Here is a 15,882-nt window from a genome sequence, read left to right on the forward strand (position 1 = left end):
ATTCAAATTTGATGTTTATTGACCATGTATAATATATTGAAACAATACCCACCAGAGCTTTCATATTAAAAGGGATGGTGGGTTGATGATGTCACATTAAAAGGGATGGTGGGTTGATGATGTCGCATTAAAAGGGTATGTTGGTTGATGATGTCGCATTAAAAGGGTATGTTGGTTGATGATGTCACATTAAAAGGGTATGTTGGTTGATGATGTCACATTAAAAGGGATGGTGGGTTGATGATGTCACATTAAAAGGGATGGTGGGTTGATTTCACATTAAAAGGGATGGTGGGTTGATGATGTCGCATTAAAAGGGATGGTGGGTTGATGATGTCACATTAAAAGGGATGGTGGGTTGATGATGTCTTGTGTTTCCTCCTCCAGGCATCCAGGGCTGACTATCCATCCTCCTCCGGCCACCATCAGTATTCAGCGTCCCCAGGGGGCCAGGGACACAGCCACACGCGTCACCCTGCCCTCCCACCCTGCTATAGGGGGGCAGAAACCCCAGCCCCCCCACACCATGACACAGGTCAGAACCTGTGAAGATAAATATTTACCTTTGGCGCTATACTCCAGCATTTTGGATTTGAGATCAAATGTTTAGTATCAGGCAACAGTATAGAATGTCAACTTTTATTTGAGGGTATTTTCATATACATCTGTTTTACTGTTTATAAATGAAAGCACTTTATATATCTAGTCCCCCATTTGAAGAAGTACAGATGTAGGATCTTAATTTGATCTCCCTGTTGCAGGAAATGTTTAACTTGCAGGAAATGTTTAACAGTGTATTTGAGGTTTAAAAAGACTTCTGAAGTTAGTAATTTCTACTTAGAAATTTCAGACTTGATTTTCCCTTACAAAAAATGTATAATTGTCCTATTGTAGCAAACTGGCTCAAATTAAGGTCCTACATCTGTTTTTGGACAAAATTCACTTAGAGTATTAAAATAGTCAAATGTTTAGTATTTGGTCCCATATTTTGCCCAATAGGAAGTGAATGGGGAATAATGACTGGAGTAATCTAGACATTTCTAAATGAATCCTGATAATGCCATGTTTAACAAAAATCGGCAACGAATAATGATGAGTGAGGAAAGTTAGGTTAGAGGCTACAACAAAACATGCTATCTCCATTACCAAAAATAGGGGAGACTAGCATTTTCTTTTGGGGGGGGTTTTACAGTCTTTGTCCCTCTAACTTTTTAACTTTTTATCATTCATAATTCATTCATGATTATCCATAATCATTGTAGCATCCACATTAATGTAGATGTGTTCAGAAACATATTTTTATTCTTACTTACAATAAAAAGTCACTCCAAAATGACAATACATTATTCACCATTCACTTCCTGTTGGGCAAAGAACAGTTCGAAACAACCAGAACAAGCTGTAAATGCATCCAATGGGTTTGTAGAGTCAAGCTTGACGTAGTCATTGTATGCGAGGAAAAATGGGACCAAATAATACACTTTTGATTACTTAAATACACTATAAGTGAATTTTCTACAAATACTTATGACATCTTCCAGTGGCGAGTGTATATATAAATCAAATCAAATTGTATTTGTCACATGAGCCAAATACAACAGGTGTAGACCTTACCGTGAAATGCTTACTTATAAGCCCTTTACCAACAATGCAGTTTTAAGAAAATAGAGTTGAAGAAAATATTTACAAAATAAACAAAAGTAAAAAAAAAAGTACAATAACAAGGCTATATACAGGAGGTACCGGTACTGATTCAATGTGTGGGGGTACAGGTTAGTCGAGGTAATTGAGGTAATATGTACATGTAGGTAGGGGTAAAGTGACTATTCATTGATAATAAACAGCACGTTGCAGCAGTGTAAAAACAAAGGGTGGGGGTCAATGCAAATTGTTCGGTGGCCATTTGATTAATTGTTCAGCAGTCTTATGGCTTGGGGGTAGAAGCTGGTAAGGAGCCTTTTGGACCTAGACTTGGAGCTCCGGTACCGCTTGCCATGTGGTAGCAAAGAGAACAGTCTATGACTTGGGTGGCTGGGGTCTTTAAAAAACATTTTGGCCTTTCCTCTAGATTATAGATCCTGGATGGCAGGAAGCTTGGTCCTGGTGATGTACTGGGCTGTACTTATTACCCTCTGTAGCGCCTTACGGTCAGATGCCGAGCAGTTGCCATACCAGGTGGTGATGCAACCGGTCAGGCTGCTCTTTGTTGCAGCTGTAGAACTTTTTAAGGATCTGGGGACCCAGGACAAATATTTTCAGTCTCCTGAGGGGGAATGGGTGTTGTTGTGCCCTCTTTACGACTGGTTTGGTGTGTTTGGACCATGATAATTTGTTGGTGATGTGGACACCAAGGAACTTGAAACTCTCGACCCGCTCCACTACAGCCCCGTCGATGAGAATGGGAGCGTATTCGGCCCTCCTTTTCCTGTAGTCCACAATCAGCTCCTTTGTTTTTCTCACGTTGAGGGAGATGTTGTTGTTGTTCTGGTACCACACGGCCGGGTCTCTGACCTCCTCCTTATGGGCTGTCTCATTATGTTGGTGATCAGGCCTACCACTGTTGTGTCGTCAGCAAACTTAATGATGGTGTTGGAGTCGTGTTTGGCCACACAATTGTGGGTGAACAGGCAGTATAGAAGGGGACTAAGTACACACCCCTGAGGGGCCCCGTGTTGAGTATCAGCGTGGCAGATGTGTTGTTGCCTACCCTTACCACCTGTCAGGAAGTCCAGGATCCAGTTGCAGAGGGAGGTGTTTAGTCCCAGGGTCCTTAGCTTAGTGATGAGCTTTGTGGGCACTGTTGTGTTGAACGCTGAGCTGTAGTCAATGAGCAGCATTCTCACATACAGTACCAGTCAAAAGTTTGGACACACCTACTCAGGGTTTTTCTTTCTTTTTACTATTTTCTACATTGTAGAATAACAGTGAAGACATCAAAACTATGAAATAACACATATGGAATCATGTAGTAACCAAAAAAGTGTTCAACAAATCAAAATATATTTGAGATTCTTCAAAGTAGCCACTCTTTGCCTTGATGACAGCGTTGCACACTCTTGGCATTCTCTCAACCAGCTTTATGAGGTAGTCACCTGGAATGCATTTCAGTTAACTAACAGATGTGCCTTCTTAAAAGTTAATTTGTGGAATTTATTTCCTTCTTAATGCGTTTGAGCCAATCAGTTGTATTGTGACAAGATAGGGGTGGTATACAGAAGACAGCCCTATTTGGTAAAAGACCAAGTCCATATTAATGGCAAGAACAGCTCAAATAAGCAAAGAGAAACGACAGTCCATCATTACTTTAAAACATGAAGGTCAGTCAATACGGAACATTTCAAGAACTTTTAACGTTTCTTCCAAGTGCAGTTGCAAAACCATCAAGCGCTATGATGAAACTGTCTCTCATGAGGACCAACACAGGAAAGGAAGACCCAGAGTTACCTCTGCTGCAAAGGATAAGTTCGTTAGAGTTATCAGCCTCAGAAATCAGCAATTGAACACTTTTTTAGTGTTATTTCATAGTTTTAATGTCTTCACTATTATTCTACAATGTAAAAAATAAAGAAAAACCCTTGAATGAGTAGGTGTGTCAAACTTTTGACTGGTTCTGTGTGTGTGTGTGTGTTTTATATATGTATACGGGTTTTAATTTCTAAACAGTAAAACAGACAAATAAAAGGTGACGTTCTGTACGGTCGCCTCATATCAAATATTTGATCTCAAATCCAAAATGGTGGAGTACTGTATATGGCCAAATGCACCATTTGTTTTATTTTTTTATAGCTTCGCTGTCCAAATACATACGGAGGGGAGGGTAAGATGTTCTATGGTTGTTCTCAAGTCAGGTTTTCTGGTGACACTTCGACAGGAAAAATAGAAGAAAATACACTTCCTTGTATTACAGAAATCCATCTTCTGTTCTGGCACTCCGGTTGCTGCAGCGACGGTGGCACCTATTCTAACCACCACCAACACTGGCCCAGGCACCACCACTACAGGTAACACCACCCACACAGATCCTATTCAATTACATTTAGTGATGAGTTTTTTAATATGTTATTCTATGAGGTCACCATTCTAGGAGTCGTGTTTACAAAGAGTTATAGAGTGCTGATATAGGATCAGTTTATCCTGTTTCCATCATAATGAATAAGACGAATAACATGGACATTTTTAAAGACCAACAGCCCCTAAAAATCGACTTAATTTAGAAAAACGGCCTGTGTGGCATCAATATGAGTCAGAAACATTTATTCTACTGTCGAAATTGACTACAAAGTGGAAATAGGATCATTTTGGTCATGAAGTCAGTCTCATCCAAAATAGTTTTTTTTTTAGGTTTGGTCTTTACTGCATCACAACGTAAATTTTAAAGTTGGGTTTGTTTTAATCCTGCCCACAGCATCAGTAATTATCAATTAGGAGTGCAGCTGCATGCGACCGACCGTAATGCCCGTGGTAAAGTTGGGTTAACTTTTGATATCCCTATGGGGCTATTTGGTGACCATCGGTAAATTACAGTGTAAAGGTAACTGCCAAAATAATGGAAAGACTTGAGTAAATGATGGTTACAAAGTATATTGAAAGCAGGTGCTTACACACAGGTGTAGTTCCTGAGTTAATTAACTTTTTAAGGTATAGGGGGCAGTATTTTCATTTTCGGATGAAAAGCGTGCCCAGAGTAAACTGCCTAATACTCGGGCCCAGAGTCAAATATTTGCATATTATTAGTAGATTTGGATAGAAATCTGAGAATTGTAGTTTTTCTTTTGAATCCCTATTGAAACGACAGTGTCTGTGGGGTCACGTTGCACTTCCTAAGGCTTCCATTGGCTGTCAACAGCCTTTAGAAACGTGTTTCATCCTTCTCCTGTTACTGGGCAGAAAAAGGAGCTCAGTCAATGAGTGGACTGCCTGGGACCAGTGAGTTGTTTACTGCGCTGGCACATTTGGCGCGCCGCTCCTTCTTTTTCCTCTGTAATGACTACGCTATTGTCCGGTTGGAATATTATTGACGTTTTATGTTAAAAAGACCCTAAGGATTGATTGTAAACAACGTTTGACATGTTTCTACGAACGGTAATGGAACTATTTGACTTTTCGTGTCTGGATTTACGCTCGCGAGTTATGCCTTTGGATAGTGATCTGAATGCACAAACAAAACGGAGGTATTTGGACATAAATATGGAGTATTTTGATCAAAAAGAACATTTATTGTGGAAGTAGGAGTCCTGGGAGTGCATTCTGACGAAGATCAGCCAAGGTAAGAGAATATTTATAATACTAATTCAGAGTTTAGTTGACCCTAGAACTTGGCGGGTATCTGTATAGCTTGCTTTGATGGCTGAGCTATGTACTCAGAATATTGAAAAATGTGCTTTCTCCGTAAAGCCAGTGAAATAGCATGGCGCGAAATACAAAACAGCAAAAATCTAATTTCATTTTCTCAAACAATTAACAATTTTACACCATTTTAAAGATAAACTTCTCGTTAATCTAACCACATTGAGTCATCTAAAATCATAAATAGAATTTTAAATATTCACGTAACTTTGATCTTCATCAGAATGCACTCTTAGGAATACCAGGTCCACAATAAATGTTGTTTTGTTCGATAAAGTCCATAATTTATGTCCAAATACCTCCTTGTTGTTTGTGCATTCAGTAAGCTATTCCAAATGTAGGTAGCGCGCCGAAAAGTTAAAAAAAGTTCTATTTACGTTCGTTGAAACATGTCAAACGTTGTATAGCATCAATTTTTAGGGCCTTTTTAACATAAAACTTCAATATTCCAACCAGACGATTCCAATGTATTGAAAAATGTTATGGAACACAGCTACCTCATCATGTGTATGCGCGCCAATGAACTCATGTCATTTTCTGAGTCACCAACTTCCTGGCCTTTTTGTTCGCTCTCTGTTCACTGCAAAAGCCTGAAACAAGGTTCTAAAGACTGTTGACATCTAGTGGAAGCCTTAGGAAGTGCAAAATTAACCCTAAGTTACTGTGTGTTAGACAGGCAATGACTTGAAAAGACTACAAGCATCAGATTTCCCACTTCCTGGTTGGATTTTTCTCAGGTTTTTGTCTGCCATATGAGTTATGTTATACTCACAGACATCATTCAAACAGTTTTAGAAACTTCAGAGTGTTTTCTATCCAAATCTTCTAATAATATGCAAATATTTGACTCGGCCCGAGTATTAGGCAGTTTACTCTGGGCACGCTTTTCATCCGAAAATGAAAATACTGCCCCTATACCTTAAGTTAATAACACCGTTACCTGACTAGATAAATAGATCAACTATTCTATAATGGGTTGTCTGATTTTTCTATTCATTACTCATTTTGTTTGCAGAGGAAAAGTTAATTCGGACTGTTCAAGCATCTTCAAAGTGCGCATCGTCAGATTTGTATTTATTTTATGTTCCATATTTTGGGGTGTGGCAGCAATAATTTTGCCACGGCGCAGCGTCACATGTAAATGACGGCAGCGGAAACACTGCCTCAAACCAACTATAAATTCTAAACACGTTTTGAAAGCATTTAATCAGAACTAAAAGGCGTGCAAATGAAAATATTGTCTCATTTACATTGTAATTTATTATCTTTTAATTATTTCTTACTTATATACACTGCTCAAAAAAATAAAGGGAACACTTAAACAACACAATGTAACTCCAAGTCAATCACACTTCTGTGAAATCAAACTGTCCACTTAGGAAGCAACACTGATTGACAATAAATTTCACATGCTGTTGTGCAAATGGAATAGACAACAGGTGGAAATTATAGGCAATAAGCAAGACACCCCCAATAAAGGAGTGGTTCTGCAGGTGGAGACCACAGACCACTTCTCAGTTCCTATGCTTCCTGGCTGATGTTTTGGTCACTTTTGAATGCTGGCGGTGCTTTCACTCTAGTGGTAGCATGAGACGGAGTCTACAACCCACACAAGTGGCTCAGGTAGTGCAGCTCATTCAGGATGGCACATCAATGCGAGCTGTGGCAAGAAGGTTTGCTGTGTCTGTCAGCGTAGTGTCCAGAGCATGGAGGCGCTACCAGGAGACAGGCCAGTACATCAGGAGACGTGGAGGAGGCTGTAGGAGGGCAACAACCCAGCAGCAGGACTGCTACCTCCGCCTTTGTGCAAGGAGGAGCACTGCCAGAGCCCTGCAAAATGACCTCCAGCAGGCCACAAATGTGCATGTGTCTGCTCAAACGGTCAGAAACAGACTCCATGAGGGTGGTATGAGGGCCCGACGTCCACAGGTGGGGGTTGTGCTTACAGCCCAGCACCGTGCAGGACGTTTGGCATTTGCCAGAGAACACCAAGATTGGCAAATTCGCCACTGGCGCCCTGTGCTCTTCACAGATGAAAGCAGGTTCACACTGAGCACATGTGACAGACGTGACAGAGTCTGGAGACGCTGTGGAGAACGTTCTGCTGCCTGCAACATCCTCCAGCATGACCGGTTTGGCGGTGGGTCAGTCATGGTGTGGGGTGGCATTTCTTTGGGGGCCGCACAGCCCTCCATGTGCTCGCCAGAGGTAGCCTGACCGCCATTAGGTACCGAGATGAGATCCTCAGACCCCTTGTGAGACCATATGCTGGTGCGGTTGGCCCTGGGTTCCTCATAATGCAAGACAATGCTAGACCTCATGTGGCTGGAGTGTGTCAGCAGTTCCTGCAAGAGGAAGGCATTGATGCTATGGACTGGCCCGCCCGTTCCCCAGACCTGAATCCAATTGAGCACATCTGGGACATCATGTCTCGCTCCATCCACCAACGCCACGTTGCACCACAGACTGTCCAGGAGTTGGCGGATGCTGTAGTCCAGGTCTGGGAGGAGATCCCTCAGGAGACTATCCGCCACCTCATCAGGAGCATGCACAGGCGTTGTAGGGAGGTCATACAGGCACGTGGAGGCCACACACACTACTGAGCCTCATTTTGACTTGTTTTAAGGATATTACATCAAAGTTGGATCAGCCTGTAGTGTGGTTTTCCACTTTAATTTTGAGTGTGACTCCAAATCCAGACCTCCATGGGTTGATAAATTGGATTTCCATTGATCAGCACATTCAACTATGTAAAGAAAAAAGTATTTAATAAGATTATTTCTTTCATTCAGATCTAGGATGTGTTGTTTAAGTGTTCCCTTTATTTTTTTGAGCAGTATATATATATCCCACCTTCCCTGGGCTAGGTGGGAAGTTTGCGAGTTCTGTTATACTCAGACACCATTCAAACAGTTTTAGAAACTTTAGTGTTTTCTATCCAAATCTACTAATTATATGCATATTCTCATTTCTGGGCAAGAGTAGTAACCAGTTTAAATCAGGTAAGTTTTTTACCTGGCCGTGTAAATAATGCCCCCTAGCCCCAACAGGTTAAGGGCTTGTAAGTAAGCATTTCACTGTAAAGTTTCAAATCACAATTTGATTTGATTTAATGGTCCCTAATTAGCCCTGGAGATGGGACACTATTTGGCTAAATCATTTGGCTAACTCTTACCGTCTGCGAACACACAGAGACTCACATCAAACCACAGCCCGAAACCAACTCGCGTTTGAATAGGCCGCTAACATTTCGTAATGAACCAAATCTAAAAACAAGGCCAAATCAGGAAGTGCAGTCACCCTTTAACCATTCCTCATTGAAACAAATGGTATTCTTTGTCCCATGATCCTCTTTCAGGCACTACGCCACACACCCAAAAGACCAGCAGTACTATCGTCACCATGACGATGCCCTCCCACTCCTCCCACGCCACAGCACTGACCACCTCTACCATCCCAGTGGGTGAGTAACAGCATGTATAAGTAAGATGGCGCCGACAGATATGGCAGCTCTGCTTCTAGCTCCTAAGCAACTTTGATTTAATACTCAGATGCATTGAAAGCTAGTGCACAAAATACTCAGACACATTCAAAGCCGCTTTTTGCATTCATTATTTCTTTTATATTTGGATGTCCTTTTTAAAGAGTATTTTTATCTGTATTTTGTTGTACCGACAGCTGAAGTGTATTTTGTTGTACCGACAGCTGAAGTGTATTCTGTTGTACCATAATTCCCCCTTCCTGTGTTGTACCAACAGCTAAAGTTGTACCTCAGCCCATAGCCCACACCTCCCCCCGTGTCCAATCAGACTACCTTGGAGAGAGGACCAACCTGATCCAGCCTATAGCCCACACCTCCCCCCATGTCCAATCAGACTACCAGCCCATAGCCCACACCTCCCCCCGTGTCCAATCAGATTACCCTGTAGAGAGGACCAACCTGATCTCCATCTCTGCCAACCGCTCCTCTCCTAACCCTGTCACCATCGAGTCCAGGAGTGACAACAGGCCGTCTGTACCAGTGCACTTCCAGTACTTCCTGCCCACCTTTTCCTCTTCTCCGTACCCCCGGGGACACACCTATACCCCCATCACCAGCTCTGTGTCCACCATCAGACAGTACCCAGGTGAATACCTTAACATACATACTGGATGTATTCTTGGGTACAAAAAAATATATCTATTGAATTGACTCGGGAATACGTTGCCCAATACACAAAGAGTAAGATTGTGATCATGAAAAAGAAAACTATGACATATTTTATATCACTATCATGCACACGCACCCTCACACATAAGGATGGCTCTGTTGCGGAAAGACTGATACATGTTTGATAGTGTCTTGATGCTGTATTGTTTGTCCTTCATGCTCTAATACTTCAATGTTACCCCTTCCTTGTGTTTTTTTGGAATATATAATAATAAAAAAAATATATATAAAAAAAATTATAATAATTTCAAAAACATTTTTTTAAATGTTTTAATTATAATTAAAAATATATATATTTAAAAAAAAATATATTATTTAAAAAAAATGTAAATAAAAGAGTGAATATCTTAAGGATGACTTGGCATCATGTCCCAGGTCTGCTTTGACTGACACCCTTCTCCTCTCCTCAGTGACGCCCCAGACCCCTAGCTCTACTCTGCCCAGCCAGCCTGCCGTGGCCACTACTGTTCACCTCAACCCCATGCAGCTGATGGCCGTGGACAGGATTGGTCTACAGTCTACACAAATCAGCACTCAGGGAATCCAGCCTCAACCAATTGGAGCCCAGGGCATCCAGCCTGCACCAATGGGAGTGCAGGGGTTACATAGCTCTGGTCCAATCGGCACACAGGGGATTCAGCAGGCACCAATCGCAGGGCAGCAGCCTGAGGCCAAACCATCTGGTAATCTACACTATACTAACGCTAAACATGATCTCATGAATCCGCATGCCATACTTTAAATATTGAATAAGACCCACAGAGACCCCAAAACACATACTGAAAATATTGTACGAAAATATATGTTTGGATAAAAGCATCTGCTTATGGTAATGTTATTGAATGGTAATTGGTCAAATCTATAGCTGATAAGTATATGGCTGTACATCTGAACTTGTGTTCTGTTCTGTGTCTGTTCTACAGGGATGGTATTGGCTGACGGCAGTACGTTTGTAGCTGGTCCTATGGGCAGCCCGTTTGGCGCCACACAGCCCGTTGCTACCATGGTACAGACACACCCCCAGGGTGGAGTTGGAGGCGGAGCGCCCACCTTGGTCTCCTCCCCTCGACCCAGCATCCTACGCAAGAAGCCAGCCAATGAGGGGTGAGTCAATCAGTCGGTCAATTAATCAATCAATCTGCCAGCCAATGAAGGGTGAGTGAGCCCAGGGTCATGTTCATTAGGGAACTGTGTAATAAAACAGTTTAGATAGGACTTCATTGTTGGGCGCGGGAACTTAGAGAGATATTTAAAACATGTCAGAAATGTCCAGATCAACTAGCCCATGAAAGCGTTTTTTTTTTTAGCTTGTTTTTTGAATCCCATATATTTTGTTGTAATGTTCAAGTCACTCAAATATCACATGAATACACATTAGACATGGCAAAACATAGAATTGCAAGAAAATAGCTTTAAACTGCAAAGTGTTCTCTGCACCCCATGACAAAATGTGTAGAATTGCAAGAAATAAGCTTTAAACCTGCAAAATGTTCTCTCCGCTAACAAGAGGGGGGTGAACAGTTGGTGTTCATGAACAGTGCATGTACCCATAGAAATAGACGTGGTGGGCCCCGGATCTTCTCCAATGCTGGAAGGGGGGCCTGAGTGAAAAGGTTTGGAGAACCCCTGTTCATAAACATAATCTCTCAAGCACAAGCCCACGTGCTAGAGAGTATCCAGCTCGTCTTTTATATTTAAAGTCTAGTCAACTTGGATCTATTTGCTCGCTAATAAGGTAGAACAGTTGAATAAGTATGAATACACTGTCTCTGTGTGTTGTCTGTCTGTCTCTCTGTCTGTCTCTCTGTCTGTCTCTCTGTCTGTCTCTCAGTCTGTCTCTCTATCTGTCTGTCTGTCTCTGAACAACACAGCCTGTTCACTTTGTTTACATGTTGAAATCAACTGGCCTATCTGGATAAGAAGATGATGCTTATTTATCTGAATTAGAACAAGTTGCCCCAATTGCTTATATTAATGACTATTTTAATGGTAGTTGCACATTTCTAAAACACAAGACTAGACAGCTAGCACGTAACCGTATGGGGCTAAAATGCTGGAGGGGCTTGGTGACCACAGCACAGCAGGAGGGACGGAGACGAGCCCAAAAAAGACACAAACGCTCATGAAAACAGAAGGAGGAAAAAAAAAAAATGATTGTTGCGATTGCAGGCATTTGGAACGTTGCGCTAAAATATACATTCAAATGAATTCACTATTGCACAGCCTAACATGTCCAAACTGCTGGGGTGTGTGTGTGTGTGTGTGTGTGTAGGTGTGTTGTTGGTAAGAATCTCATCCCGGCGGGGCCTGGTGAGGCTAACAGCGGCAGAGTGGAAGGAGGAGTGAGAGGAGCAGGGCCACCAAGACCTGCAGGGTGAGCTTTCAGAATAATCATTAATTCAAACCCTGGGTCATGCATGTCCTGTAATGAATATAGGCTGCCTTCTAGATGGTGCCCGATTTCCCAGATGGCATCCTACCTGGCTGGCTGCTTTGCGTAATGTATTGTTGTCTCTAACTTCTTGACCTTTGTGCTGTTGTCTGTGCCCAATAATGTTTGTACCATGTTTTGTTCTGCTACCATGTTGTGTTGCTACCATGTTGTGTTTCTACCATGTTGTTGTCATGTTGTGTTGCGACCATGCTGTGTTGTCTGCCTTGCTATGTTGTTGTCTTTAGGTCTCTCTTTATGTAGTGTTGTGTTGTCTCTCTTGTCGTGATGTGTGTTTTGTCCTATATTTATTAATAGTTTATTTTTAATCCCAGACCCCGCCCCTGCAGGAGGCCTTTTTGCCTTTTGGAAGGCTGTCATTGTAAATAAGAATTTGTTCTTAAATGACTTGCCTAGTTAAATAAAGGTTAAATAAAAAATAAATAAATATTTCCTAACTGGCACCCTATTTCCTAGATTGCACATTATTGTCTAGATGGGGATCTGGTAAAGTAGTGCAATAGTGAGTCTAACAAGCCTCTCTCTCTCTCTCTCTCCCTGTCAGAGTGAGTCTAACAAGCCTCTCTCTCTCTCTCTCCCTGTCAGAGTGAAGCCTAAAGCAGAGGTTCACATGACCATGGTGGCTCCTCCAGTCCTAGTCATGGCTGCAGTGGAGGCTCTACCCTCCCAGGGAGGAGCGGAGAAGCAGGCGGTCTCCTCCCCAGCGCAGCAGCATCTATCCCAGGCTATCCCCTCTAACCTGCTGCCCCCCCGTGGTCCTCCACCCCCATCCCAGCCCAGCACCACTGCCCACCTCTCTGCCCTGCCGGCTGCCATGGCCGTGACACTCCCTGGCCCCGCCTCAAGGGCCAATACTGTCGCCTCCCCCACACAGCCCGCAGCCAGTAGCACGGCAGCATGCAGCGGAGGTTCCGCCCACACAGAGATCAAAATCAAGCAAGAGGCGGAGTCTATGGAGATGTATCAACCAGGTAACCGTGGGAATGTGTGTACGTTTCCGTCTCAATTTGTCTTTCCGTAATACCTCACGTCCTTTCTCCTTGCCTGTAGTCCTTCCTCCCGGACCTTGTTCTCCGATACGTTTTTGAGAAAGAGGTGAAGAGAGAGGATGTGAGGTAGGGTTGTGCGATTTTTACGATTGCATCATCTAGCGATGATGGTGTCGACATCGTGATGTCACAAACAACGTTTTAGCATATTTGAATTTGACTTCACCGCCGCAGTCTAGCAGCACACAGCAGGGTGACATGTAAGTAGAATATTCCAGAATTGCCATAGCCAAAATGTTGAATACATACAGGACCAGTCAAAAGTTTGGACACACCTACTCATTCCAGGATTTTTCTTTATTTTGACTATTTTCTACATTGTAGATAATAATAGTGAAGACATCAAAACTATGAAATAACACATGGAATGATGTAGTAACCAACAAAAAGTGTTAAACAAATCAAAATATATTTTATAGTTTAGATTCTTCAAAGTGCCACTTTTTGCCTTGAGGACAGCTTTGCACACTCTTGGCATTCTCTCAACCAGCTGGGCCCCAAAGTGAAGTACCAGATCAATGTGGAGCTATAATCTGGTACTGGTACTTCCTGTATATAGCTCCACATTGATCTAGTACTACCTGTATATAGCTCCACATTAATCTGGTACTGGTACTTCCTGTATAATGTGGAGCTATATACAGGTAGTACTAGATCAATGTGGAGCTATATACAGGAAGTACCAGATCAATGTGGAACTTTATACAGGGAGTACCAGCACCAGATCAATGTGGAGCTATATACAGCAAGTACCAGATCAATGTGGAGCTATATACAGGAAGTACCAGATCAATGTGGAGCTATATACAGGGAGTACCAGTACCAGATCAATGTGGAGGTTTATACAGGAAGTACCAGATCAATGTGGAGCTATATACAGGAAGTACCAGTACCAGATCAATGTGGAGCTATATACAGGGAGTACCAGATCAATGTGGAGCTATATACAGGGAGTACCAGATCAATGTGGAGCTATATACAGGAAGTACCAGATCAATGTGGAGCTATATACAGGGAGTACCAGTACCAGATCAATGTAGAGCTATATACAGGTAGTACTAGATCAGTGTGGAGCTATATACAGGAAGTGCCAGATCAATGTGGAGCTATATTCAGGAAGTACCAGATCAATGTGGAGCTATATTCAGGAAGTACCAGATCAATGTGGAGCTATATACAGGAAGTACCAGATCAATGTGGAGCTATATACAGGAAGTACCAGTACCAGATCAATGTGGAGCTATATACAGGGAGTACCAGTACCAGATCAATGTGGAGCTATATACAGGGAGTACCAGTACCAGATCAATGTGGAGGTTTATACAGGAAGTACCAGATCAATGTGGAGCTATATACAGGAAGTACCAGTACCAGATCAATGTGGAGCTATATACAGGGAGTACCAGATCAATGTGGAGCTATATACAGGAAGTACCAGATCAATGTGGAGCTATATACAGGGAGTACCAGTACCAGATCAATGTAGAGCTATATACAGGTAGTACTAGATCAATGTGGAGCTATATACAGGAAGTGCCAGATCAATGTGGAGCTATATTCAGGAAGTACCAGATCAATGTGGAGCTATATTCAGGAAGTACCAGATCAATGTGGAGCTATATACAGGAAGTACCAGATCAATGTGGAGCTATATACAGGAAGTACCAGTACCAGATCAATGTGGAGCTATATACAGGGAGTACCAGTACCAGATCAATGTGGAGCTATATACAGGGAGTACCAGTACCAGATCAATGTGGAGCTATATACAGGAAGTACCAGATCAATGTGGAGCTATATACAGGGAGTACCAGATCAATGTGGAGCTATATACAGGAAGAACCAGATCAATGTGGAGCTATATACAGGGAGTACCAGATCAATGTGGAGCTATATACAGGGAGTACCAGTACCAGATCAATGTAGAGCTATATACAGGTAGTACTAGATCAATGTGGAGCTATATACAGGAAGTACCAGATCAATGTGGAGCTATATACAGGAAGTACCAGATCAATGTGGAGCTATATACAGGAAGTACCAGTACCAGATTAATGTGGAGCTATATACAGGGAGTACCAGATTAATGTGGAGCTATATACAGGGAGTACCAGATCAATGTGGAGCTATATACAGGGAGTACCAGTACCAGATCAATGTGGAGCTATATACAGGAAGTACCAGATCAACTCTTAAACAGCACCTGGGCCAGCCGCTCTTAAACAGCACCTGGGCCAGCCGCTCTTAAACAGCACCTGGGCCAGCCACTCTTAAACAGCACCTGGGCCAGCCGCTCTTAAACAGCACCTGGGCCAGCCACTCTTAAACAGCACCAGGGAAGAGGAGAGGAGAGACACAAATACAATATGACGTGCATCTAACCTGGAAATGATTGTCCAACAACAAACAGAAGTGGTACCAATGATAAAGAGGTTGAATATGCTCACTCCTCTGCTGCCAATAAGGCTACTATTTTCTCAATTAAGTTGAGGATTTTGGAGTCTGTCATCTTTTTTTTAACAACAGTAGCCATTTGCTTTCCAAACAGTTATTCAGCGAATTGTTTTATATTTTTTTATATTTTTTTTATATTTAAAAAAAAAAGTAATATATTTTTATATTATTTTTTTTGTTTTTATTTTTTTTGTATTTTTAAATATTGCGATATGCCTGGCTGGTTCTCTCTGCTTTTCGCTGACAGTCACAACTCAACAATCATCTATTTGGTATGTGTGCAGTGTGCGCTGCCCTAAATGCCGGTCGTTCTGACTGTAGTCGGTGCAATTTATGGTGCAATTAGCTACATGCTAATTGGGGCTTACATT

At 42.2% G+C, this 15,882-nt stretch overlaps 1 protein-coding gene across 3 annotated transcripts in view; it reads left to right on the forward strand.

The window, feature by feature from the left end:
* LOC106560624 (histone deacetylase complex subunit SAP130) overlaps window positions 1-15,882 on the forward strand; it is a 40,805-nt gene that overhangs the window by 10,125 nt on the left and 14,798 nt on the right. For all 3 annotated transcript variants that reach the window (XM_014123678.2, XM_014123680.2, XM_014123679.2), the window contains exons 8-15: window positions 388-535; window positions 3,908-4,001; window positions 8,705-8,809; window positions 9,105-9,473; window positions 9,967-10,239; window positions 10,480-10,660; window positions 11,829-11,930; window positions 12,594-12,979. In XM_014123678.2, coding sequence (XP_013979153.2) covers window positions 388-535; window positions 3,908-4,001; window positions 8,705-8,809; window positions 9,105-9,473; window positions 9,967-10,239; window positions 10,480-10,660; window positions 11,829-11,930; window positions 12,594-12,979 — 1,658 coding nt within the window. The remainder of the gene's footprint in view (window positions 1-387; window positions 536-3,907; window positions 4,002-8,704; window positions 8,810-9,104; window positions 9,474-9,966; window positions 10,240-10,479; window positions 10,661-11,828; window positions 11,931-12,593; window positions 12,980-15,882) is intronic.

Source organism: Salmo salar, chromosome ssa10 (genome assembly GCF_905237065.1).
Source record: "Salmo salar chromosome ssa10, Ssal_v3.1, whole genome shotgun sequence".
Lineage (NCBI taxonomy): Eukaryota > Metazoa > Chordata > Actinopteri > Salmoniformes > Salmonidae > Salmo > Salmo salar.